Source organism: Labrus mixtus, chromosome 1 (assembly GCF_963584025.1).
Source record: "Labrus mixtus chromosome 1, fLabMix1.1, whole genome shotgun sequence".
Classification (NCBI taxonomy): domain Eukaryota; kingdom Metazoa; phylum Chordata; class Actinopteri; order Labriformes; family Labridae; genus Labrus; species Labrus mixtus.
Window position 1 is genome coordinate 19,324,583 of NC_083612.1, and position 26,131 is coordinate 19,350,713.

Genomic DNA, 26,131 nt, shown 5'->3' on the forward strand with positions numbered 1-26,131 from the left:
CAGTCTGTCTTTTAAAATAGGAAAATAGATTTAGTGTTACAATATCTCCCATAAGCACTGATATCTCTGTTATTTAACAGTAGCATTGCACAATGCATGTCCTCCTTTCTTGCATGAATAGTCCTACATCTTCAGCTTCATCTTAGACACTCGAGAGAAATAAAAACAAAGAACATGCAAGAGGTTTTTAACTTTAAAACTTTGTTTCAGAAATTCAATGTAACTGTATATACACTTTACAATAGCATGTAGCCTGACGGCTAACAAAGATGTCTTAAAACATTTTAAATACATCTCCAGCACAAATAGCAATTCTTGCAAGTAAAATGGCTTAACAGATATTGAAAAAAATAAAATAAAAATCATTAACACGATAGCTCATTTCTGCAGAAAAGTGCCATGATTAAAATTTAATTCAGGACTTTCCTACAAAGCAGGCTGTATTCTCTACATGCTAAGTTTAACAGTTCAGTAACATTTGCGCTAAACTAAACATACAGATATTTGTAAGAAAAAAACACTCCATCTGAAGTAAAGTTAAATCTTCATTAATACATTTAAAAAGTAGATATGACATGCCTTTTGAAATCAAAAATACAAAAGATTTTCCTTACTTTAAGGATTTTTTTAAAACATTAAGCTGCATGTATTGTACAACACTTAGTGTACAATAAACTGGTAATGCACATTAAAAATGAGCTGGGTGAAAGGTATTAAATGCCTCCCAGTGGTCCTTCAAAACAAGCCATGACTGATAGACTTTAGGTCTTCACGCAGCCCACTGAGGAGACGAGCACACCCGGGCCACATTACACTCAGTGAGGCATGCCTACTGAAAGCTGGCAGTCAAGATCGTGAGAGGCCATGGGAGGATAGGGGAGGGGTAAACCATGGTGGGACCTTAAGCATTTCCTCTTCCATACACTTTGTTTTTGCCTCCTTTTCTACATGTGAATGGCAGATGTTGGCTACGGACTCTCCTTGTCTGTTTGTTCTTGTTGACGAGGAAAAAAAACACAAGGAATAAGAAATACGCTTAAGACTTTACCCCCCCCATGTACAATTTACATTCATAGTCTGGACGTGTGTACTCGTAACATTATGTCAGAGTAAACACCACTGTGCCATGTAATAAATTTAACTTGAACACAACTAATTCTAATTCCAGGAGAGCTACTAACTTCTTGTGAAAACAAAAAGGCAAAGATGGGCAGGTGCTGACCGGATGAAATCCATCACTGAACAGAACCTGCCTTCAGAGAAAGCAGCAGGGATTGTTTGGGTAGGGCACAGCAGGATTCAACCTACAGATGTACTCATAGGAGGAGAACTCAATGGAATCACAGTACACAACACTTATGGTACACTGAAAGAATACGGGGTTAGAGTGGGTGTGATAATGTTTCAGTATCTGCAAGAGCTTTCAGGCCTGATTGTCTCTTTCCATCTTAATATTTTTTTTGGGGGGAGGATGGGACTACGGGAAAACTGGGACCGGGGCTTGTGGGGAGGAGAATCATATGGCACTGTACAGGCAACCCAGACAAATCCAAACACTCGTATTTACTTTAACATAAAATTCACTTGGATTCAGGAGGACCAAGATCTGAAAAAAGGTTCAACAATGCATGCCAAATTGTAACGGAGTTTCATGTTAGCTCCTGAGGGTTTGGAATCGATGGGCAATAAGCATTTTCCTCACAGGTTTAGGCTTGTAAGGAAGCTAACACAGCATCCACGTCTCAGTCGACTGTTTAGCTCACTGTTTCAAAAAAAATAAGTTGAAGCAACAAAGGAGTCAAATGTCAGTTTGGCTTTGAGTTGTCCAGGCTGAAGTCGGGCAGATACACATTCGTATACGTAGTTACCATTCTTAAACACAATCCTAAACATAAAAAAAGAAAAAAAAAGCTAATAAGTACAAAGTAAAAACATATGAAATAGGTAGAGGAGCAGCCAGCCATGCGGACTGGTTGAAAAGTATGTTGCTGGTGCCAGGTATGGCTGGTACAGGGTCTGGCCATAGATTCCTACCATGGGTAGACTTCATGACACACTGGCAGAGATGTGCTACATTAGTCATAACGCTACTGATATAGCCATCAAATAACACATGACAACTAAAAGAAACTGCTCTGGACTCGCCAGTATGTTTAAAAAAAAAAAAAAAAAAATACTGGTAATAGACAAATGAAGAATCGAATACTATGTTTAAAAGAAAGGTTGACTTTGACATGGATCACTTTGAAAATGAATGCCCTCAAACCTTTACAATATGTCAGATTTACAGGTAAGAAGTCTTAATCCTAACATTGAATAAAGGAGCCGTGTTGCCAACGGAGAAGCCAATGAATTCATCCAAACCTCTATTTGTGACAATGAGAACAAACTATACTTAAGAGACCATTTGAATCCATTTCATTTGACTACGCAGTGGACTGTCATCATTAACACGCTCCCAAGTTCTCCTATTTGGAAAAAGGCTTCACAATAAAACTTACATGACCCCTTTTAAAATATCATATCTTACAAACAAAGTAGAACATTTTGAAACGCTATCTTTTTTTTTTTTTAACAATAAAACACAAGTTTTACCAGAAAAAAACTGCAACCAACAATAGAAACTTGACTCAGCTACGGAGGAATGCATATGATTCAAAGGCTACAGATAGTAGGATTGCCAAACACCAAATCAGTGTGTGTGTTTGTGTGTGTGTGGCTAGGAGTAAACAAACACACATGCACAGATTCATTTACAGGCCAGACATTCCTGCTGAAAATGGTCTGTAGCCACAGAGTGTTGTTAATCGTCAGTGTCAACAGCGTGAGCACCAGGGGGGTTGGTTTGGGTTCAGGGACTTCGTTGAGGCAGAGTTCCTCTTTCATATCCACTGAACCAGCACCAAGACTGCAGGATTAAGTGTGGAGACAATCTCTGTCTCCACAGCTGGAGGCTCGGTCAAAAAGAGGAGTTCACCTGGGCTTGTTGATAGTTTGTAATTTCATCCATGTATTTAGATATTAAGAAATCTTTACCCATATATTTAAAATGTTTTGTTTTTGTTTTAAAATGAAATGGTGGGTTAAAGAAAATAAAAAAATAAAGGCCAAAATTTTAACAGTAATGGCAATGTTGTAGTTTGTAATCCAACGAGGGGCTTTTTACACGCATGTTGTTTTAGTCTTTTTAGGTTGTCCTGTTCCGAGAGTCTGTGGTCCAGTTCAGTCAGGGGGCAACAGGTCGTGAAGCCGGAACCTCTCTCGAACGTGCGGCCGCACATCCTCGTTCTGAAAAAGGAAGGAGAACCATGAGGGGTGGAGATAAAAGAGTGATCGCATATACTGTACTCATGAAATATTACTCTAATGTAGCTGTAAAAAAGAAAACAGGTCAGACAACGGATACAGAATGCTAGGAAGTCTTACCATCTCGACCAACTTCTCCAGGAAGGGCACCAGCTTCAGCAGCTCATTGTCATTTTTGTCCATGAACCAACTCTCTATGGGAATCCCATTGGACAACTGTTGGGACCAAAACATCATATGAGTAATGTGTTTTTTTTAATACCCTCTAACCAGCAGAAGGTCGTACTGTATATCTCTCACCTCAAAGCCATCAGAATCCATAAAAACAAAATTAAAAAAAACACCAAAACAGTCTAAAATCCAACAGTAATATTAGTCTTTAACTTGAGCTATAAAATTGGTTTTATCAGTTGTCTTTTGTCTAATTTAGTTCAGCGGGTTACACTGATGAACTTAATTCTATCAGGGGTTGTCATTAAGCTAATGTCCGAGCCACTGGTTTTCAAAGATCACTGGCCCGACCATTGTAACCGCTGGCCCAGGAACGTTACTTTTGATTTGAAGAATAACAGTCACCAATTTACTCTTGAACCATTCTGATGCAAAAGTAAATTACAACTTTTATTTAATTAATTGGGCTCTTATTATATCAAATAGTTTGTATTTTTCTTACATTCATGTGCTCATGTTTATTCACCATGCTGGTAGAGTCTACTTAATCTGACTGATATTAATATGAGGCTGTGATAGAGCTGGAATTGTTATGATCACCTTTCTCTCCTTCTTTCATCTCTGTGAGAAACTCTTCATCCTTAGATCTTTACTTTAGGAGCTCTCTTCAGGGCTAAGATGCTTTGTGAATAACTATTATCTTTACCAGGATCTAGTCTTTAAATTTAAGGGGAAATTTAGCTGCAGCGTGTTCCAGCTCCTCCAGCTGTCTGTCACTGTGGCTCAAACTTTTCTCCCTTCTGTTTTCGTCATGCCCTGCTGTCACTCTCGATGTGATTTTTTTCCCCTTTGAATGCTGATTTAAGCTCGGCTTGTGTCAGGATCTGATGGTTTTAAAATTGTTTCACCAAACATGTTTTTTTATTAGAGAAACCCTGCGCTAAAATCTGTGTGCGAGTGTACAATTCGAGAGTCGCGAACGCGCTCGCGGGAGGGACAGCAGTGAAGCCATCGGCTGCCTTTCATCTGTGACACACATGCGCGCTCACGAGCGCTTATGATATGTTGAGGCTGTAAGTTATTAGCGCAACGTTTAAAAACATTTACTGACAAAACACCGGTATGACAGGAAAGCGCTGTGAAGTTGAGAACGTGTTACAGTCTATTTTTTTTCAGACTGTATTTTAACTGGCCCGAGTGGGCCAGCTGAACGTGCAATCAGCTGGCCTGGACTATCAATCATTCATCTGGGCCAGCGGGCCAGTTCTAATGTCGAGCCCTGTCTATATTTATGTTTCCCAAAGGGCCAAAGCAGCAGAAAAACATCCTGGGTCCAAACGATGAGGGACAATTATGCGGAAACAAACCCTCTTACTGTCAGAGGCAATGCTACAGTCAGTTTGATATTCATTACTTGGACATGCATTTTATCTTTTCAAATTGACTTTAAATTGAAGTTTTTGTGACTTATAGTTTCATAGGGGCTCCATGTTGTGTGCATTAGACAAGACTAATCTGAAAAAGAGAATTCACTTCCCTTTTATGTTGGTTGGTTACTGATGTTTAATAACCTGATAAGACAAACATACACCTCCAGTGCTGATTGTGTTAAAGCTGTTCACCTGATATGCAAAGGCTTGTGGTGAATTGTCAATGATGATGGTCTTGGACAGGTCTCTCCCTAAGATGTTGAGGTCCTTGATGTAGTTTCCCTGGACACAGACACAATGCTCTCGAAACAACCGGTGTCTACGGTTACAGAAGGCGGATTGAAAGGGCAGAGTGAGGAGAGAGGTAGAGAGGGAGAGAGAGAAAAATCAATCAGTGACAAGGTCAGGGCAATCAATAATTCAGAAAAACCACAACACTGACACCTCCACAGCAGCACATGCCAGCAGGAGAGCTGCACACAACTTGTGAGCCTCTTCATTCACGCTTTTTTTTTCCTTCAGCTTTTCAGTTTGATGTGGAATTCTGAACAACCGACACAAACAAAATATTTACCTCACTAGCTGCTTTTTAGGATCCAAGATGTTGAGCAGTTTGTCTGCATACACCTTTTTAGAGGCTGTGAAGAGGATGATCTATGGGAAAAAAGGGTGAGAATGAAGATCACATTTTCAAATGGGGTGCAATCAGGGTAAATTGACAGCAAGGGATGTGTTATATTTACCTCATAGATCTGAGACATGCGCTCCAGAAACTCTCTAAAGAACGGCCTCAGACGCACATATACCTGCACATTACAACAGACCGGTGTTAAACATTGATGATCAATACACAATTATTTAAAGCATGTCACTTCCAAGAAGAAGAAAAGTTCATATTACAGTGTTTGAATTTAATAGTTTGATGCTTGGAAAAATGGTTTGTGCATCTTTTAGGTGAAGAAAGCCTTTAAATGTAACCGAGCTGAATCTTTATAACGTACACATACTTCTAAGAGCAGTTTTCAAGTGTCCCTCCCTCTCTATAAGCTTTCTTTTTTAAAATATGGGAATTTGTCTCCCTCTACTGGTCTGAATTAACCTGTGCTGAACGTTGTTGTAACACAGCACTTGCCTGGTAAATGACATCTTGAAAGAGGACAGGGAAGGTAAGTGCGGCATCTTCGAGCTCATTTAAACTGCAGTGAACCAGCGTTTCATCCTGAAGAACACAACAGAGAAATACAGGAAACAGAGTTTTATAGTTCGAACTATCAATAACCAACAAACAAACAAAACAAGGAAGAAAAGAAAGAGAACTAAACAAAATCACACTACTGACCAGGTCTAGGACCAGGGAGAATTCAGGCGTGCTGCGTGTCTTCAGTGGCAGGGCTGGCTTACGAGTGAGCTGCTCTTCTGTCAGCGGAGGGACGTGTTTGATGAAGAAATACCTACAAATCAGAAAATCACTTTTTATGTCAATTAATCATCTTTAAGAACAATCTCAAAAGCGAAGTGGAAAACGTCCTAAATGGTTTCATTATGAACTTGCACCTTTTTATTTAATCATCTCATATGGACAAGCTTGAAGATGCTCCTTCTTGAGAAGGAAATACTGATTTGAAAATTATCACATCTGCGGCCAACAGAGACACAAGAAACCAATCTTCCTACTTCTTTTCATCTACAGTTTGTCTTTGCCAAATAATATTTGTAAGTACATCCTGTACCAAGAAACATTGGTTTTGTCTGTCCCAGTACCTGTGGCACTGGTAAATATTAACCAACATGCAACGTTTGTGTGTATAAACCTTTAATACCGGATGAGATGCATCTACCTTTAAGACATGATGAAATACCAGTGCGTATTGTTTTTTGTTTATCGATTGTTTACAAAATGTTAATCACTTCCTTTGCAAAAAAAAAATGCATTAAGAGTTGGAGCCAAAGGTTTTAAATGTATGTCTCTATCTGCTCCAGAGACTGAGATATAAAGATTTTAGTCAATGTTGAAATTCTATGCAGTTTTTTCTAAAATCCCTCAGGTTCTGGCCCTGACACACCAAGGAGATGTTTGTGTGTTTTACTCACGGGTCAAAGACTTCCCAGTCCTCCTCATAGGAAGCCTCTGGTGGTACTACAGCAGGAGGAGAGTCCACATACGCCATCTCTGGACTGGAACCAGGAGCTTGAACCACAGAAAGAACAAATGAAGACTCAAGTAGAAAATCGCAAATTGAGCGGAGCCATCAGTTTTAATACACTTCACAATGACCTCAAGATGAATTTCATCTCATAGAGATCCAGGACAACGAGTACTGCAGTATCTACCTGTGAGAGGTGGAAGGTCAGCATCAGCTTCCAGCTCTGCCTCCACTACTGTGGGAGACACCTCGGGGATGTGTGGAGGTCGCAGAGGTGGCAGCTGTGTTACACTAGAGTAGAAGTTAGTGGGGGCACACACTTCCTGCGTGGCTGTGGCTGTGCTGGTGGGTGTCTCCACAGCCTGCTCTATGTCCAGCTGTTTGACTATCTCCTCAGCCTCCAACGCCTGGTCTGGAGAGTCTGAGCCAGAGGAGGCTGAAAATGACATAACAGATTTGAGCTGTGCATCATCCTGACATATGACACACATGACCACCAAGATGAAGCAAATACACAGCACTCTATATGTTGCAGTGGCGTGACATGCTAGTCAGAATTCTCCCAGCTTCCTCAGGGCCTGCTTACCATTTTTAGCTGGTGAGAAAAAGTTAAAAACAGGGGAGAAGATGGTCCCAAGAAGGGTGGTCCTGGGGGGGCTTGTGACCACCTCAACGGCCGTCGTCTCCTCCAGACTGCCATTTGGCTTCTCCTTACTCCTATCATGATTGGTTGCCTCTGCAGAGGAGAAGTAACAGGTTGAAAGAGTGAACACAGGATGAGTGACAAATACATGCTGTTGATGAGTCTTGTTCTGTTCCACTCACGTCCATTGAGGGAGCCTCGCCTGCCGATCGTCCTCCGGGGGGTATTTGTGTTAGGTGTGGAGGTGATCAGGTTGTTGTCCACATCACAGTGGAGTCGTGTCTTCTTGGCTGGGCTCTCCTGCTGCACCTTAATGAAATTATATATACACATATATATATATATAAAGAATATAGAACACAGAGACTGACAAAACTTTTAGTACAATTGTGCAGATTATGTGCAAAAGAGGAAGGGGGAAAACAATTGTTTTTTTCTTCTTCCTTTTTTAAAAACACACCACTGCATCAATAATGATACTTTACAATATTCAACAAACATGATCTTTAAATATCAAATGTGTCGAGACCTTAAAATATGTATAATAATAAAGGCTGTGAACTTGGCATTATATTTTTTACACACTGCTTAGTTTTTCCTACTTATGTGTTTCTGTTTCTTAACTCTTGAACCGTGTACTTCCATCTTTAAGTTTGGGCTTAATAAGGAAATGCAGAATGGTCCAAGAAATAACATTAAAAAAAACAAAAACATTTTCTAAAAACCCCAGAGGATGGGCTACTTTAGCTCAGTTGACTTTTCCACTTGTTACAAACTCCTGTTGCTGCACACCAGCTCTGTGAGCCAGAAGCTAAAATTAGAGCAGAGTCCGAGTTCTCAGACAAGCTGCTGCATTCCAGCAGACATTTCTTGGGAAACATGACACTCTACACCAAGAAACACTGTGTTTAACTCGGGGACCTGGAGAACAGAACAGTGATCATAAAGTTTTAAAAACCACAAAAGTACCAACAAGCTTAGATAGGGCTGTTACACCAAGCACACAGGAGGAGGAGGAACACACTACAGCTTTAGCTACAACAATTCAATGCTCCCCGACCACAGACTGTGGAAAAAAAAAGCAACACGGTCAGTTGATGTGACCACAGAAGTAGTTACCTTAACAGCGTTTCCTCTGATGAACTTCTTGATGGTCGAGAACAACCCCCTCCCTCCACTAGTAGGAGTGTCTTCTTCGACTTCGGAGTGCCTCCGTTTGGTACGAGATGGGCGGCTGGCCAGACTGGGGTTCGGCTGCTGAGACGCCTTACGCATTCTCAGCCTCATTGTTTTTGCAGTCACATGTAAGGCTGTATTAGTGAGTAAGATGTGTGGAAAGATGGCAGACACAGAAAGAGAGAGAGAGGGGGGAGATATCAATGACTGTATAGTGAAGTTAACACATTTGAACAAATGCAAGTTTAAATGTTAAAAAACAGGTTATTGTAACGGCCTTTACCTTTTCAATTATGAAACAGAAAAGTTTGTTGAGTGCATTTGTAGTGGGTTTATACGGGTGCATTTTTACATCTGGATGCATTCAAGATCCCATTTCACTTACATCACAGTGGATCGCAGCAGCCACAGCTGGCTTTACTTCCATTTGTAAAGTAAAAGCGCTGCACAGATCTTTCTAAACACACACTCACAAGGACCGTCTTATATTTACTAAGTCCTTATGAGTTCATAGTCAAGGTTACACTTCTATCAAAATACAGTAACTAAAAAAATGGAGGCATGAGAAAAGACTTTTCTTTAAAAACAAACTTCTTAATCTCTAGAATTTGGGAATTTAATTGGTCAGTGTTGTATGGGAGTGTGCACAGGGAAAACTTAAAAACGGTCCACAGTGAACACGAATTGTGAGTCAAGCACGGCAACCCACTGTGCTTACATAACAGCAGCTGACTGAAAATGTGTCTGGACATATCCACAACCTGTCAGGACCCTTAAACACACAATGGCACCCTCTCAATACACACTGTTCTGTATCACGGTGTAAACGTAGTTCAGTACTGTTCATCTACGAGGGGCCGATCCATAAACAAACCAGCAAGATACTGCTGTTGCTCAATCGCACAGAGTCGAAGCACACAGCAACATTGAAGTAAAAGGCAGCAGGAAAAGTAGGAAGAGCCTCAAAGCCGAGATAGCTGAGAGAATCTGATGAAATAGCTGATCTGTCCTGTGTACCTACATACAGTTTGCAATATAACTCTTATCAAAATAGTAATCCAATCTGTCAAGTTGGACCACTGAGCTTTATCTGGAAATGCCTTTATTTTGATGCCTATTAAGAAATCAGATCGACTGTGACTCTGAGGAAGAAGTACAGTAACAACAATGCATGTTAAGAGAGCGGGTACAGTTAAAGTAAAACTGGAGCTGTGAAGACTAAAATACAGGTGAAAAGATACAGATTTTAGATACAACTTTGGGCAATACACTCTTCCCAGCTAATTTATCATTATCATTATCACCAGGAAGCAAATCTTAGAAAAGCTAACAATATTTTGTGAATGTTTTATATAATGTCAAAGCTCTTTTTTTTTTTTTGTTGCTCCCCACCAAAACAAATTCTTCCATAGAACAAAATGTTCTGTGAATAAAAAGATCTTCTATTTACACATCAGTAAAGAAGAGGCTCTCTCTTGATGCCTTTTTATTTTTAATTAAGTCAAAAAATATTTCAACATAATAGAAAATTAACATCCCACAGGTTGTCACAGTTCAATATTACTGTTTGTGGCAATAGAGGGTCTGATCGTATTCAATGTTAGGGTTGATGTACTTCTCCTACAACTGTCTCACATCCAGAGCCTTTAAACTCTCCTGAAACTTCATGATGAAACCTGACAAGCTGAAACCAGCCGTCTTCCTTTTGCATTCGTGTTATTACAGAAGACATTCTTACATTTTGTCTGCTGTTTGGACATTTTTTTATCTGGCTGATTCTCTTGTTTTGTACATCACGATACATAGACACATGTGAAGTTTTCCCAGTAGATTCAAAATAGAAATAAAGAGACTTTTACATTTTTTTTTTTTTTTTTAAATCAAACACCGACAAGGGCCACATGGTTATAAAACTGAAACTGATAAACAGTTATATTTCAAGCACCTAAATAATTAAGGATCACAGAGACAGTGTCTGATGAGCAAGTGAGCGGGAAATAAGAACATGCTACAGAGACTGTATGACCGAGCTAGCATGACGCTAACACAAGAAAGGCCCTTCAGATAACTCGTCCAATCTGCAGACTTACTACTAAAAGATGGCTAACATAAACGATACGTGACCGAAGCATTTCAAGATAATTAAAAGCACCATCACACACATGCAACTTCGGATCCAATTGAACTGATCTTAAATCCACGTTTTGTAAAAAAAAAAAAAAAATGATGCACTACATATGCCAAGCCTCTGCAGCTAGCACGATGAAGCTAGCGCTGCCGAAACGAACTACAAGAGGTCAGGGGTTATGAAGGTGTGCGACACATTTTCAGTATATGTGCGCTAGTTTCTTTCCAAAGTGTAAAAAAATCTGAAACGGCATGAAAAAGTTACCTTAACTGCACTACTATAACACCGCTTTCCACATTTTTAAAAAAGTATTTAAACCCAAGCTTTACCATTTCACTGCTGACATGCCCCCCCCCCCAAAAAACAGGCTAACTTACCTTTAGCAAAGCCAGTGCGGCAATATCGTAACTTTGACTGAATAATGTGACAACAAAACTAACAAAGTGAGGCTTGTTAGTGAGCCAGATAAAGACCGGGACAGCTTGTCGACTCGACTGTTCTCCACATTGTTTACATTATTTAACACTTGAGGTTATTTACCCACACGTCGTTAATCAAAACAGCTGGCTAACACAACTGTGCGTGTTATTCAAATTGACTGCTGATTTAAAGACTAATCTTGACATCTTAACAAGGATGCAAACACTTGAACGTGTTTGATTCTTAACATTAAACGAAGTGGCTCCACTAAATACGTAAAAGGGGGAAGCTATAATCAGCCGACTCGTCTAGTCGACCAGGAATTAGTCAGATCCGCTGCAGGCCGTGTTTGCACTAACCTTAGCTATTTGACTTAGCTTAGCACAGATAGCTTAGCGTTAACCCCCTACCTAGCCTTCTTGGAAAAACCGCTTCAGGCGAACATATCTTACACAGGCAGGGTGTGAAAAATGTTTATCCTGTCGTTAACTAACATTACACACACAGACCGCAAAGTGAAATCATAACAAAATGCACGAACAATGTTTGTTAAACGTCGTCGACTTACTTTACGGTGATCCGCAGTATCTGATGATTATTTAAGAGCGTTTCACCATCACAGCAGCAGAACTAAAAGTTTTGTTTTTGCAGTGCAGGTCCGACTTTTTTTTTTTTTTTCCTCCCCGTGTTTCTCTCTCTACTCAAGGACCGTCTCCGAAATGACACATCGTTGTTTTACCAGGCGCCATTTCCCGCCTCTGCTCAGTCGCTCCACAGCAGATACCCCGTATGGGACACAGACACACCCCCTTACCTCTCAGAAACACCAGGCACATTCTGCAACACAGCCACTTGTTCTTTCCCTCTCAAAGCATTAAGTGAGAAGGACAACAGGCAAGTAGGAAATGATCGAGTATTTTTGCTGTATATGAACAGATATTTAGTCATTACTGAAAAGAAAAGGTGAGCCTCAGCATTAAGACTCACTCCATGCTGATGACATTTCCTTTCTACATGTTTAGTTACTTTAAAGCACCATCACAACTGAGACACAACATGGAGCATCACCTTTAATACAATTAAATTACATTCATGTGCCTTTCAATAAGAAAATCAATTTCCCCGGCTGCATAAACACACCTGATTTCAGGTTCATGGATTTCCCCCCAAAAGGTGAAGAATTATATTTCCTCAGTACAAATTGTAACAGTTCAACTATATTATGTACAAGAGACCTCATGAACGGAAGCATGTGTACAGTCAGTCAGTTTCACGTGTGCTCGGTTAATCTTTGCACACTGTCGAGGACATTAACAACGCTTTAAAGTATTGCTTAAGCTTCAGTATTCTGCTCAGTTTTGATTATTAAAAAGGTTCAAATGCATGCGATGGCATCATTAGGAAAACAAGAAAGGGGAGCACTTTGGAGTGTCTGTCAGAAAGAAAACAAAAAATGATTTAATAGGCCTAAGTATCGTCCTTCGCATTTGTAATGCGTCCCCAACTTGAAAAAAAAAAGTCTCCTGTGTTAGAGTCCCAAAAGTATGTTAGAAGGCAGGATGCCAAATAAGTGTCTTTCACAATCACCTCAGTAAAAGAGTTTGTCTACATTAATCAACAGTAACCTGAAAAGAAGAGTAGCAAAAACAAAAGTTTGACCTTAAAGTTGAGATGTGAATCAACAAGGACATTTTAGACCACTCTCTTATGAATGAGGCAGTCATCAAATGACACAATTCAACAGTCATTCTACAGGATATCAACTCTACTGTCATGACTCATTAGCAAATTAACAGCAGCTAAAGACAACCCATGATTTTGTTTTACTTCATATAGAAGTCATTAGTTGCAATGTCTGTTGTCAAAATAGTCCATGACACTGAGGATGCAACCGACACACTTCTTAAACATGTCGATGTTCTAACTGTTTCATCAAGTGACCTTGAGATTAGAGGACGTTTTGAATATTTTTTTTCAATGAGTAACAGCTGCAGGAGTTTCCATTCAAAGAATGTCAATGGCTTGATGTCTTTTCCCGTAATCCACAGCCCGGTCTCCCTGGAAAGCAACGCAAACATTAGAGATCATGTCATAGACACTGGAGTGGAGTTCAGTTACTATCACAAAAGAAGTCATTTTTTTTATTAAATTACATGAAAAACTTGAAAAAATGTTTTATTCTCAAATGAGTTTCAGAATAAATCCCAAAAAATAAATCATCAAACAAATACAGACAGAGGTATCACTTTGTTTTTGATACACTTTGGTATAAGTAATACATGTCTGACTTTTAGCTTTAAGGGTTTTCACATTCATCTTTTTTTAAAGTGCACCAAAGGAAGTGTGTGCAACACTTCCTACATCTCTCTGCACAATCTGAGCTTCCTTGACAGTCACTATATATACACACACAACACAAGACTGATCAGTAAAACAAATATATATATATATATGATACAAATTAATCAGGCATACTGTAACTGTACTATCAATACTGAAATGATATTTTGAAATGGACTGGAATGGATTTTAAAATGGATAAAAACAAATACATTAGGTTCCAAATGTTGAGTCAAAAACTCATTTTACAATATTAATGAAGAAGCAAACTATAACAGTGAAAAGAACACAAGCATGCATTTGAATAATTCAAGAACACGGACACATTCACAAACACAGAGAGCTATATTTGTCTACTGGTCTGGATGTGGGTCAGATGGTTGGTGGGCACAGACAGGTGTTATAGCTAAAATGAGGCACAGGCAAGAGAGACAACACTACATGTGTACTCTATTACTCTCACAGAACCATAAGTTCATGGGTCAAGTCTATGCTATGATTGTTACTGTGTCTATACATGAAAAACATGGCCGACACAGTTCAGGCATTGCTCTAAAGAACTGCAAGCAGAGCAGTCCTGCTTCAACCCAGAGGGATTATTTGATGGATTCTAGGACCAAACTCAGGGTGCTGTGAGCTACTCTAACTGTCTGGACAAATGCAGGGAGGGGAGTCAGGAGGTCAGGGGTGGAGGGTGGGAGCAAGGGAGGAATGGTGGATACACATCTGGACAGGCAGTCCAGTCCCACGGCCTGGCTCACCTTGAACGTCTTCCTCCCCACCATCACCATCCTCTTCCTCATTGTAGGCCAGCTCGGCCTGCTTGTCGGCCTCATACTCACCCACGTTCCCATCATCCCCATTGTAGTCCGCCAGCTTAGAGCCGTGTTGCGGATCTACTGGGGACTCGTTCTCATCAAAGAACCGGCCTGCAGGAGGCAGAGAAGGGCCTCATCAGGAAGGGAGGGAAGCGAAGGCAGTTGTAGGGAAATGAGAGGAATGGGTGAAATGTGGCTTCATGAATGTATGAAGGAAAAGAGTGAAGGGATGTGGAGGATGACAGAAGTTAAGAGATGAAGGGAATGGATACAAGGTGGCTGAGGAAGAAGACAAGTGTGTCTGAAGAGTAACAGCATCATGGACTTAAAGCAAAGAGAAAACAAGAGTCCCCTCTACTGAGCGACTCTTTATAGTCATGACAGCGTTGTGGGCTGATTGAGATACGGTCTTAATCATCGGTATGATCCAATCATATTACACAATAGACCTGCTGTAAATCCAAACTGAGGTTTAGTTTTTTTGGATGCTGTAAGAAGAGTTGATTTAACCAAATGTTTTTTTTCTGAAGGTCATGGATACAGTTAGTTGTTTTCTTGTTAAACAGCATTATACATAGAAAGGATTTTTAAATATAGAGGCATGTTTAAAATGTCCATTTAAATTAGAAATGCTGGAGGAGGATTGCAGTTGTTCTACATGTTTAAAAATAATTGTTGTTTAACTGTAAGTAGTTAAAAAACAACGTGTGGAGTCTTTTCCTTTAATATTGTGGACATGAATGTGTCACAGGAGATGGAAAGGTTGACACTATTTCTAACTATTCACCAGCTGAGTAGGAAGAGCCCCAGCTGAGCAACATGTCCGATGTGTCCTTGGGTAAGACACTTAGCCCCGCATTGCTCCTGCTGCTTCAGTGGCGGTGTATGAATGGATTAGTGTTGTACTTACTCTCTGATGTATATCGCTTTGGATAAAAGCGTCTGCTGAGTGAATTGAAGAATTGTAGAATAATACATCTACAAAAACCGTCAGTGTTTAAACTGAACAAAAAGACTTCCAAATGACTCAAACATTTCTAATATTTTAGGTTTATAAAAATATGCTCCCTGACAAATTACAGGAGCTTCAATATTATTTAAAAACCGTGTTTATTTGATGTAAACAATCTTAACTGAGTGTTTTTATTCTAATGTTTAACTGCTCCAAAATCTCTATCACACATGCATGTGAGACAGTGTCGTTTCCTCTCTAGCCTGACAGATTTGAGATTGCACCGATGATCAGAACGGGGCTGGGTGGGGACTGGAGATGCATTGATACATGCTTTGTGTTTTGGCTGCTAGTGTCTAGTAAACACCAGAGCCTGCGTTAAACAAGACATGTTAAACAAGACATCTAGTGTGTGTCAGGTGTTAATTTGCTGTAATAGGATATAAATATAAAAGAAACCAGACGCTTGAGATTTCATGAAAGACAAGTTGAAGACGTGAACTGAATACAGTGGGTGTTTTATGCAGCAGAGCTGCAGAGGGTGAGGGGTGTGTGTGAGAGGGATGAAAGAACAGAACATATAAAGACAGAGAAGAGAGGGGGGAGAGAAGGCAGCAGAGCAGAGCAGAAGCCAGGCAGCAGGAAAGGATCATCTGGGAGCCAGGAGAGTGTCATTTGTCTCCTCTGCTCTGCGACTCAGCCCTCTCTCTGCTCCCTGACACCACTCCGAGTAATACTCAGACATGACTTTCATTCAAACAAATACTCTGTTTGTAGTACTGACTTTCATAAAAATGTAGGAGTGTAACCTGTTAGTGATGGGACAAATCCAAAAGGTCAAAGGGAGGCAGCAGCTAAGCACAAAGGCAGAGCTAATGTGAATAGCTGACGGATATAAATCAATTCCAAATCAGCAGGTTAATAAAAAAAAAAACCTCTAAAAACAACCTCTATTGATAGGGAAGAACCCTACACAGTGTGATGTGAATGCTCACTTTGGCGGTGGTGAACTGGCTCTGCTTGAGCGTGGTCTTTGGCCTGATGAGGCTGGATGGGGTTGGGCACCTGTGCGGGATTTGGGGGCAGAGGGATCGCCTTCAAGTGTTCTCCGTCACCCTTGACATGATCAGGAACTGAGAAAAAGAAAGAGACTGTAGTTCTCCTGTCTATGACCAAAATCCAATACAGATAATATTTTATCTACTGCGCAACACAGCGACTATTTCTCATTCAAGGGCTAACTGATGTCTTTTTATAACCACTTAAATATTAAGCGCATGTGTGGATTTGTTTTGACTTATCAATGAAAACTGTAGAAACACTCAACAAGTCATGAACAGAATGGTACAATGATCTGTTCTATAACTCAGTTTACTTAAGATTTGAAACATGAAAGACTGCAGAAAACATTAAAGCTGAAAAGAAAACCTTAGTTGAGTGAATCCTTATAATATGAATGTTTTGTATTCTGTACCTTGTATTTGTCTTTGCTGCTCCCCCAGCTCGTCAGCCTTGATCCCTGCCTTGTTGTCTTCTTCAAATACTATCGGTTTGTCCGCCTGTTTCATAACGCCCGGGGCTGCAACCACCTTTCCACGGGTCTCCACTCTGTCCTGGAGCCTTGGCTCATCTAGAGATAGAGCCTGGGCCCCAGGGCCATCGGCTGCCCCGACTCTGGGTCCAGCACCAGCTCCTACAACTGATTCAGGGGCGTCTTCGTGCTTCTGAGTGATGGCTGGTTTCTTTAAAGCTGGAGATGACAGTGGCAACAGGTTGAGAAAGCTTGGTACATGAGACACCTCTGGAAAATAATTGCGTTTGATTTTTCACAAGGACACAAATACAGTAAGCATCTGAAACCACATCCCATGAAAGTAGTTTCTATTTACGTGGTATAGGGGAGTGGTGTTCCCTGACCCTGCCACAGTATAACCTGTAGTCCTTTGGTAAGTTTAATTCTACAGTTTTGGTTTCAATGTAAAACATTTTCCTTCTTTCTGATGTGTTTGTATCAGCAAAGTAGAATTGTGTCACCCCTGGCTGGTCTCAGCCCCCTTTACAAGTTGCATGTTCAAAATAGTGGCAGCAAAGTTTTATGAGTCCATATTTTAAATCTTATTGATCCGTAAAAGAGCATGCGGCTCACCTTCTATGTTTTAAATGACTTTTCTCTGCATTAAAAGCTTCAGGAATGAGTCCAATATATACATGTGTTATGCACAATCTTCATACTTATAAACTCATGGGGTTTGCAAACCTAAAAACAGTTCTAGAAAGTTGAAAATAATTGCATACCAAACTGCACATCATCGACTTTTCCCACCTCACTGTCTTCAATACCAGGCATGCCAGCATCGCTGCCAGGCTTACCCATCTCCTCTGTAACAGAGCAGAGGAAATGAGACTGAGGAAATGGATAGATTTACAAAACCAAAATGACAGTGAATTGAACTCTCTCTTACAGCATTTAATCAGCAGGGGCAGCAAACACATGAAACTGAGTACAGCCAAAAGCTAAGCATGTAATGAAACAGAATTATAACAAAGAAAAGCCAAGAGTGAGTTTTCTTTGGTTGGCAAGGTCCCACATATTGTACCTTTCAAATCTTGACTCTCATGTCGGTGATTGGCCACAGTATGACGCTCTCCCTCCATGTCCACACCTAGTGCTCCATCTTCATGTCGACTTGCTCCTGCGCCCTTGTGGCGGTCTATTGCACCCTGTAAAATTGTCAAAAGCGAAAGAAAGAATGAGCAAGGGAAGATTAGAGAGTAGGAGAATGTCTGCTTACTGATGAGGAGAGCTGTAACAGGAATAGAAGGCGGGGAATTCACTGAATTAGGCTGCTACTATCAGACATTCCTGTGATGCTTAATGCTGCAGTGCTCCATGAACTCAATGTGTACAAGAGAGCACAGTGACAGAAAGACACATGAAAGGGATCACTATGTTTGTTGAGGTTGATATACATAGATACATACCTGTCTAAGCTTTGTTGCCTCCATCTCCATGGCCTTCTTTGTTTCTTCATACTCGTCCTTCAGTTGTGCAATCTGACGTCCACACTGTAAACTAGTTCACAAACATTCATTGTAAATGTCAACCCTGTGATCCTTCATCATTTTGTCTGTGTACTATAAAACTGATCTGTGCAAACAGGCAAACATTAAAATGTGAAAACCTGATCAGTGAGCCAGGTATAAATCTATTCTTAAAAAAAACATTCAGTATAAATTATTTTTAATGAGATTACATGAGTTTTATACGCGGAAAAAAAGACATGGGTTAACCAATGCCCTAATGCTGCCTGGATATGATAAAACATTTTATTTTTAAACACTAACTTTTACTAATCATGAAAAAACAAGAGATCATCACCCCAAACGGAGCCCAACAGGAAGCAGTAAAGATTTGACCAACCTCTCATACTCCAGTTTTCTTTCCAAGGTAGTGCTGTTTTTCTTCACTTCTCTCAGCTGCTCTTCCTGTTTCATGAACTCCTGCTTCAGGTCTGTTAGCTGCTCTGTTACACACACACACACACACACACACACACACACACACACACACACACACACACACACACACACACACACACACACACACACACACACACACACACACACACACACACACACACACACACACACACACACACACACACACACACACACACACACACACACACACACACACACACACACACACACACACACACACACACACACACACACACACACACACACACACACACACACACACACACACACACACACACACACACACACACACACACACACACACACACACACACACACACACACACACACACACACACACACACACACACACACACACACACACACACACACACACACACACACACACACACACACACACACACACACACACACACACACACACACACACACACAAATATGCACACAAATATGCACACAAATACATCTGTTAAGGAAATGTCTATGTCTTATCTGTCTAAGTAATAACCATTGTGAAATTAGGGCAGTGTATTTAATAGCGCCCTCTGGTGGTAAAACAAGGATGGTGTCCTACCTTTTAGCCTCTGGATTTCTGTCATCTGGGCTGTGGCTTCGCCCTGAAGCTTCATCTGTACAGAGAGAGAACAATTAAAAGGTTAAAGATGATCCAATCAGCTGAGGGAGAGCTACATGCCACTCGACTAGTCTACCCCTAAAACCAGTTTGTTTAGTCTGTTAAAAGTTGCTCAATGGAGCCATATTTGACTGAACTGTGTAACAGGTTTTCTTATTAGCAGAAAGTCCCCCCCCCCCCCCCCCCAGAGAACAGGTTTGTCTTGCTGTTGGAACCCAGTTGATTAAGTAACTGCTTCACTACAACAAGTTCCTGTCTGTCAAAACTGGAGTGACGTATTAAGACATTTCTGCAGGCGTTGTTGCTGATCCGGTTCAGCAAAATTATAGGTATGGTTTATAGAAAAGAAAATACCTCAATCAATTTAGCTGATCAAGATATTTTGTTAACTGCAGTGAACCCAGTCACAGAAGTGTTGTTATTGTCTTCTTAAGGCAGATTTACACAGAGAGCTCCTCATAAGCACGACTGATGTAAACCCTGAATCTCTACCTGCAGCTCACACTGATGATCTCTGTCATATTATCCAATGAAACTGCTGGCTGCTCTTTGCTTTGAGTTTTAATCAAACTCTCAGTTGTACGCAAACACCTGTGAGGGGGAAGAGGGAGCAGGCAAGTGAGGTGAGGATGGAGGAAGAGGGAAAGGAACCTTGGACTTCAGTTCAAAGAAATTTTAAAACAAAGTTTGTCCTTCACAAAGCTTTGAAGCTGTCCACACTTTTAATGACGCAACCTACAGCAAAGTATCAAAAAGGTTCAACTAAGCTAGCAGCTTTTTTTTTTCTTTTTTTTTTTATGTTTTACAATTGCTTTTCTGTCAAGATACAGATAAACATGGATTCAGTTTCTGGTGGAACTTCAAGGACGAACAGAATCCTGAAATAACAGAAAAAGTGGCAGATTGAGCCTTGTTCGTGACAGCGACAAAGACCTTTATACTCTTTTTACTCCTTTCCCTAAAACGTTGACCCTTCTAATCTATTGTGAATGTGCGCATTCCTCAATGAGGTATAATAAACCGAGAAAGGAGGCGGTGAGGAAAGGGTGGCATGGAAATTCAGAATCAAATGCTCACTGTGTTAAGACTGATGATTTCATCCTGTCACCCCTTCAAACTACGTAAACTAGCTGGACACAAACCCAGTTTACAGACTGCGTGAAGAACTAAAAACTGCCATGATTAATTCCTGCTCTTCAAAGCCAGATTTACTGTACTGTGTGGAAGCCAGTTAAAACTCAAATGTCACCATTTTCTCTGCATTGCAGGCCCTTTGCAACAAGTAGGATGTGTCTGTTGACACAGGGTTGGACTGTTGAATAAAGAAAGGAGTGTAACTTCTGCTTATCAACGCCTCTATCTTGATCAGGGAAGCAGGGAGCCAAATACAGAAGTCACGTCTAAGAAGTCATATTTTAAACACTTCAACATTCACAGTAAAATCACATCAACAACAAGGAAATGCTCAAGCTATAGATGGTAGTATAAAATGTTTTACAAACTACTGAGCCACCACGAGGGATTTCTATGTGATAAAATGACGCACACACGTTAAGAATTAAAATGTAAACTGTGTCATTTTTTAGACCGTGCCAGCTTTACAGGCAACTTAACAAAGAGCTAACTGTACCAGGGCCATTGTTTTGCTAAGATCTGATTTGGCTACAGTAAAGAGATTTTGACAAAGTAACAGTGTGTGATGATCAGCAGGAGAAAAGTTTCCAAGTTGGAAGTCATTTGGAATGCATCCCCATTAGGCGGAGAGCTCGACTCTTATTGATGAAATCAACTATAATCATTTTAATACAAATGGATGTTCAATTCTTGTGTTCAAACCTGCTAATTCTTTTTCCCACAACATATATCTGGAAACTCGCAGACAAGCATTAAGTCATGTTTTGTTTCCGTCCCACCTAAACCTAAAGGACATTTGAGTGCATACTTTTTTTGTTTCTTTCTAGTCTTGTTGCCGTCATGCACCTTTAACTGTGTTTACTGTGGAGTGTGCTCTTTGTTTGTTGTTTTTGTTTCCGTCCCACAACTCCTAAGAACTTGTGAAAAACGTGTCCTAATGCAGTCCTACTGGACGGACGTTGCAGTCATTAGGATTCACATATAAGCTAAACCAATGTGTGCCTGTCAATGATCAACAGCCATGAAAGACTAGATGCAAATGACAGGAGAACCTCCTTCCCATCTGTTGTCCAAATGTCTCTCGGGGCAGCTGGACACACAACTCACTGAACTGGCTGCTCCACTGCAACAGACAAGAGGTGGGAGTCGCCTTTTGGAGCCCACAGGCAACAGGACACCCTCAGTCAGTGAATACATAAAAGCCCAACTCAAATGAAAAAGTTTGCTAATAAAATAAATCGACATGGTATCAATACAGCGTTAGAACGCTTACATTTGTTATCTTCTTCTTTGATATATGACCATACATTTGAAGTTGTGATTAATTATTATCTGGGTTGATTTGATTTAAAGCCAAAGCCAGCCTCAGGAAAACTGACTCATTGTTAGTCTACCACATAATAAGCATCGTGTGGAATTTAAAATGACAAATCTCCTCTTGGTTTATTACTGCAGAGTTAAAAACAAATCAACCAAAAGTATTTCTTCCCTTGACTATAAAACATGTCCCTTTGAGTTACAGAGACAAAAAAGAAGCAGGTACTTTTGAATGACAAGAAGTGAATATTATATTGAAACTCTTGAGAGAGACCTACGAGTTGTGATGAGTTGAACGAATCAAGAAACAATTATGTTGGCTTTGCTCCATCTAACATGTGGCTGGGTGGAGCGATTAAAAGCTATTAAAATAATTTAATTGCACTAAGGTACAGTACGGTACGACAGGGTAACTGACCTAACACGCTTTGTGAGGTACACAACATGTCTTGTCGTGGGAACCCAATAACTATTTCCTCTCAGGGAACAATGAATGTTGTATGAGAGCATTACTAACCATAGCAGAAATATAGACACCCAAATAATAGAGGGAAGTGAGTGTAAAAAAAAACACTAATACCTCAATATAATCCCCTAGTTCAACTGAGAATGGTTAGCCATCTCTGCTTGTAGTGCAACGTGTCCCCTGTGACCACTTCTCCCGTAGTGCTGGTACTTGTTTAGTAATTAAAGAGAGATTCAACTTTATTATACCAGAGTTGGGCTTGGATCCGGAATTGCTACTGTACCTTTTCATCAGTACACTTTTTGATAAGGCCCTCCCTGGCCTGTATCTTGCCCTCCAGGACGCTGTAATCTCCATCCTTCTGGTCGATCTGCTTTCTGTGAGTGTCCACCTGCACCATCAGCTCCGAGTTGCGCTTCTCCAGCCGGCTGCGCGCCGCGTCCGTGCGCTTCACCTGCGTCTGCACCTCCGCCAGCTCGTCGAGCAGGCGTCCGTGCCTGTTGGACACCGTCCAGTAATTGAACGACAGTATGGCGATGATAACCATCAGGAAGATGAGGATGAAGGACGGAAGGCGGCCTCCCCGTCGGTTTGCACCAAACCCGATCATTTCTAATGCAAAATGTCAGTCACCTCGGGTTGTTACCGCAACCTACAGAGCTCCGTGGAAGTCTTCTCCCGCTGTGCAACACATCCGTCTACGTGACATGCCGAGGATATGCGGCAACCGTATAGAAAGGCAAACACTACAGTACTCACGCTGACAGTCATGAATGATCAGACTTTTTCCCACATCTCTTCTGCTCTTTACTGTCCTCCCTCCTTCCGCACACAAGGCATCGTCTCTGAGACTCGTCCAATGTCAGTGGGTAGGTTGGATGAAATACGCCCGCAGGGACGTGGCCTAGCTCAGCTGGTTAACACAGAAGATGAGACGTGGACAGCTACAGGGGCAGCGAGGAGGCGCAAATACACAGGCACACAACCAAGTTAGCCTTCAGCTCTGCAGGCTTTTCCGACAAAGCCCAGGTAGATTGCATACACTCACGAACTGGAGCTCACTGAAATCACATTATCGTTGAACACGACCACTGATGATTTTTGGATCCCGACGTGAACATTAACACTGCACAGCTAACACATTCACACCAGCTAGCGTCGTTAGATGCGACACCTGGCAGCTATTAAATAACACACAAAAAATAGTGTTTCTTCTTGCGAAGGAGGTCGGAATCCTGGTGATGTAACTTAAACAAATCAAAAATAAAGCACAAATGACCCCTGCTTTGTGTCAATCTACACAATTCACTGCCTCCCACAACATGATTTCTGCGTTTTGTGAAGCTATTGTTCGTCAATCCGTGACACTTCCGCTCTCTGTCACCGAATCTCAAACACATTTCAAAATAAAAGTCCAAAAAAAAATACAAATGAGTACAAAGAAAGCTTGGCATAATAATAATAATATTTACAGTCTATGCTTGGCATACGCACGTCAAGCAGCTATTACAGAGATCGTAGTCTGTAGGTGTGATTACCCCAACTACGTGTTAAACAAGAATTGAAAATCCACCACCCACGCTGAAGGCAATAAACATATTTAAAGACATGACGTCTAATGTTTTGGTAAAAGTAACCAGAGACAGGAAACATATCTGAATGGAAGAACATTTTACAGATGTGCTTAAAAATAAGGACATGATTTAATTATTAATTCATAATAATTAGGTAATAAAATACGGCTCCGTAAAAAAAAAAGTGTGCGAGTGTTGAAAATAAAATCATACGAATGTATAGATCTTTTACTTCCACTAAATATATTACACCTTCTGTACATACCATACCTTTATCTCCTAACTAAACACCCTGTCATGTTAACCATCTAATGAAGATGAAACAGAAAGATTTTAAAGGAAAATAACATTTTTTGAAAAGCTGGCCCATGAAGCATATTTGGTGTCTGTCATGATGTCTGTTCTTGTACAATCTAATGGCATTGGTATATATGGCAATGAGTTAAGTCTTCCTAAATCAATCATTATTTTAACACTTCTTCCTAAATTATGGTTAGCAATCTTAAGCTTTGATTCTGTGCTTAGACTAAATTGAAATCCAGGTGGTGGATGACTTGGGAATCAAGCAGCCTGTGAAAGTTTTTTTTTTTAATTTTAGTTCTGCATGGATCAATCGCAAGCAAACACTTAAATGCAGCCCTGGTATGAAGAAAATAATGAAATAGTTGTGAACTAAAAAAGCACAAATTTAAAGTTACTATGGCTACGCAATTGTATATCCAGTGTTTGTAATATTTTGGTCAGCCTTGGTTGAAGTGATCAGCTGTTCATGAAGCTGTCCTCTGCAGGCAGTTGACATACAAGACGCAGCAACATTGATGGAATAAGAACATCAACCACAACATACAAACTCATGTTTTATTGTAACACTGATAAGAATTGTAACACAATGAGGTAAGTTAAATAATCCACATCTGTGAAGTTCTTGAACCATCGGCACCACAAAATATTCACCAACCGAGCTCCACAAAGTCTGCAAACAATGGCTTGTAATGCCCAGTTTGGTCAGGTAACAGTTTAATACAAACATATTTCTTTCTGCTTCTTATGAGGACAAGGGGAATACTGATAACACAATCTCTGTTGTCTCTCAGTGACAGATCAGCCGTGTATTTGTTTCTTTTTTTGTTAAAGATGAAACTGAGTAGAAAAGATCCCCTGAGGGAGAAACATTCTTTTGTTTTTGTGATGAGAAAGAAGCCACTACAGACACCGGCAGGCTCAGTCTGAGTTTGCTACCATTTCTGCTGATGACTTGGCACAGTCTCACAGGGCACGAGGAGATACAGTTTGAGATCATTTCAGGTTGCCTGTGCTGCAGTCACATTTAGAAAAACAGATATCTTTCAATGCTTTGCGAGTTATTAATTACTCTACAGACATCTGCTGCACAGCCTGGCTGCAGCACCCGCACGGTGAAATGCCCTCAGAGCTTTGATCCAAGTCCTAGTAGGGAGAGTGGTCAGAGAATGGTTTCTCTGCACTCAAGGCTCTGTTCAGAAGAGGGGGAGTCCGGGAGGTTGGCGGAGCCGCTGTTTGTTTGTTGGAGGTGTTTTGGACGGCGCATGGAAGGGGACGAACTCAAAGCACCACAGCTTTGAAGGTGAAGATCCTCGTGACCACGCTTCCTGGGACTGCCACTGATGCGCTGAGTCATCACCTGTGCGCCAGGAAATTAGCAAAGAATTATGGGGTGATATTGATTAGCATGTGTATCTGTTTGTTTTTTATGTTATAAAACCAAAACAAGGGTCAGTAACACTGCTAAGTAAAACTCAAATGAATGAATTAGGTTTTATTATACAACATGTGAATCAGCAACACACTTTAGGCGTAGGAAGTAGAGCAGGTGGGTGACTATTTGAATGGTTGTCAGTTTGGTTCCCATCTATTCATTTCTGTCCATACTTCTGCAGGATTCATTTGGTTAATTTACTCCTGAATGGCAGCCCTCTGCCTATCTTGCCTATGTGCTTC

The 26,131-nt window shown here is 40.7% G+C and overlaps 3 protein-coding genes across 4 annotated transcripts in view; all 3 read right to left on the bottom strand.

Annotated features, from left to right (window-relative positions):
• Positions 1 to 182: 182 nt before the first annotated feature.
• Positions 183 to 12,169, bottom strand: ctdspl2b (CTD (carboxy-terminal domain, RNA polymerase II, polypeptide A) small phosphatase like 2b). Its single transcript, XM_061037002.1, has 13 exons — positions 11,987 to 12,169; positions 8,814 to 9,004; positions 7,877 to 8,003; positions 7,638 to 7,787; positions 7,239 to 7,487; positions 6,999 to 7,095; positions 6,247 to 6,358; positions 6,040 to 6,126; positions 5,651 to 5,713; positions 5,482 to 5,561; positions 5,100 to 5,226; positions 3,427 to 3,522; positions 183 to 3,288 (listed from the first exon to the last, which is right to left on the bottom strand). The coding sequence occupies exons 2-13, from the start codon at positions 8,979 to 8,981 to the stop codon at positions 3,223 to 3,225; spliced, it is 1,422 nt and encodes a 473-aa protein (XP_060892985.1). The 5' UTR covers positions 8,982 to 9,004; positions 11,987 to 12,169; the 3' UTR covers positions 183 to 3,222.
• Positions 12,170 to 13,861: 1,692 nt separating this feature from the next.
• On the bottom strand, positions 13,862 to 23,879 carry golm2 (golgi membrane protein 2). The gene is made up of 9 exons (XM_061037017.1): positions 22,864 to 23,879; positions 19,604 to 19,658; positions 18,950 to 19,052; positions 18,511 to 18,601; positions 18,126 to 18,249; positions 17,824 to 17,907; positions 17,003 to 17,278; positions 16,524 to 16,661; positions 13,862 to 14,687 (listed from the first exon to the last, which is right to left on the bottom strand). The coding sequence occupies exons 1-9, from the start codon at positions 23,188 to 23,190 to the stop codon at positions 14,440 to 14,442; spliced, it is 1,446 nt and encodes a 481-aa protein (XP_060893000.1). The 5' UTR covers positions 23,191 to 23,879; the 3' UTR covers positions 13,862 to 14,439.
• A 1,119-nt stretch (positions 23,880 to 24,998) lies between these two features.
• Positions 24,999 to 26,131, bottom strand: part of fam189a1 (family with sequence similarity 189 member A1) — a 78,548-nt gene continuing 77,415 nt past the window's right edge. For both annotated transcript variants that reach the window (XM_061037031.1, XM_061037038.1), the window contains exon 12: positions 24,999 to 25,814. In XM_061037031.1, coding sequence (XP_060893014.1) covers positions 25,617 to 25,814 — 198 coding nt within the window. In that variant the 3' untranslated portion in view covers positions 24,999 to 25,616. The remainder of the gene's footprint in view (positions 25,815 to 26,131) is intronic.

Excerpts from the sequence above, each read along its gene's own strand:
- golm2 (XM_061037017.1), bottom strand. The coding sequence starts at position 23,190 with ATGATCGGGTTTGGTGCAAACCGACGGGGAGGCCGCCTTCCGTCCTTC. Across the intron at positions 18,250-18,510 it reads AGGCAACAAAGCTTAGACAG|GGTGCAATAGACCGCCACAA; the intron begins GTATGTATCTAT and ends ACAATTTTACAG. Across the intron at positions 17,279-17,823 it reads AGTCGATGATGTGCAGTTTG|CTTTAAAGAAACCAGCCATC; the intron begins GTATGCAATTAT and ends TGTCATCTCCAG.
- ctdspl2b (XM_061037002.1), bottom strand. The coding sequence starts at position 8,981 with ATGAGGCTGAGAATGCGTAAGGCGTCTCAGCAGCCGAACCCCAGTCTG. Across the intron at positions 6,127-6,246 it reads TCTCCCTGGTCCTAGACCTG|GATGAAACGCTGGTTCACTG; the intron begins GTCAGTAGTGTG and ends TGTGTTCTTCAG. Across the intron at positions 5,227-5,481 it reads CCTAAAAAGCAGCTAGTGAG|ACACCGGTTGTTTCGAGAGC; the intron begins GTAAATATTTTG and ends CTGTAACCGTAG.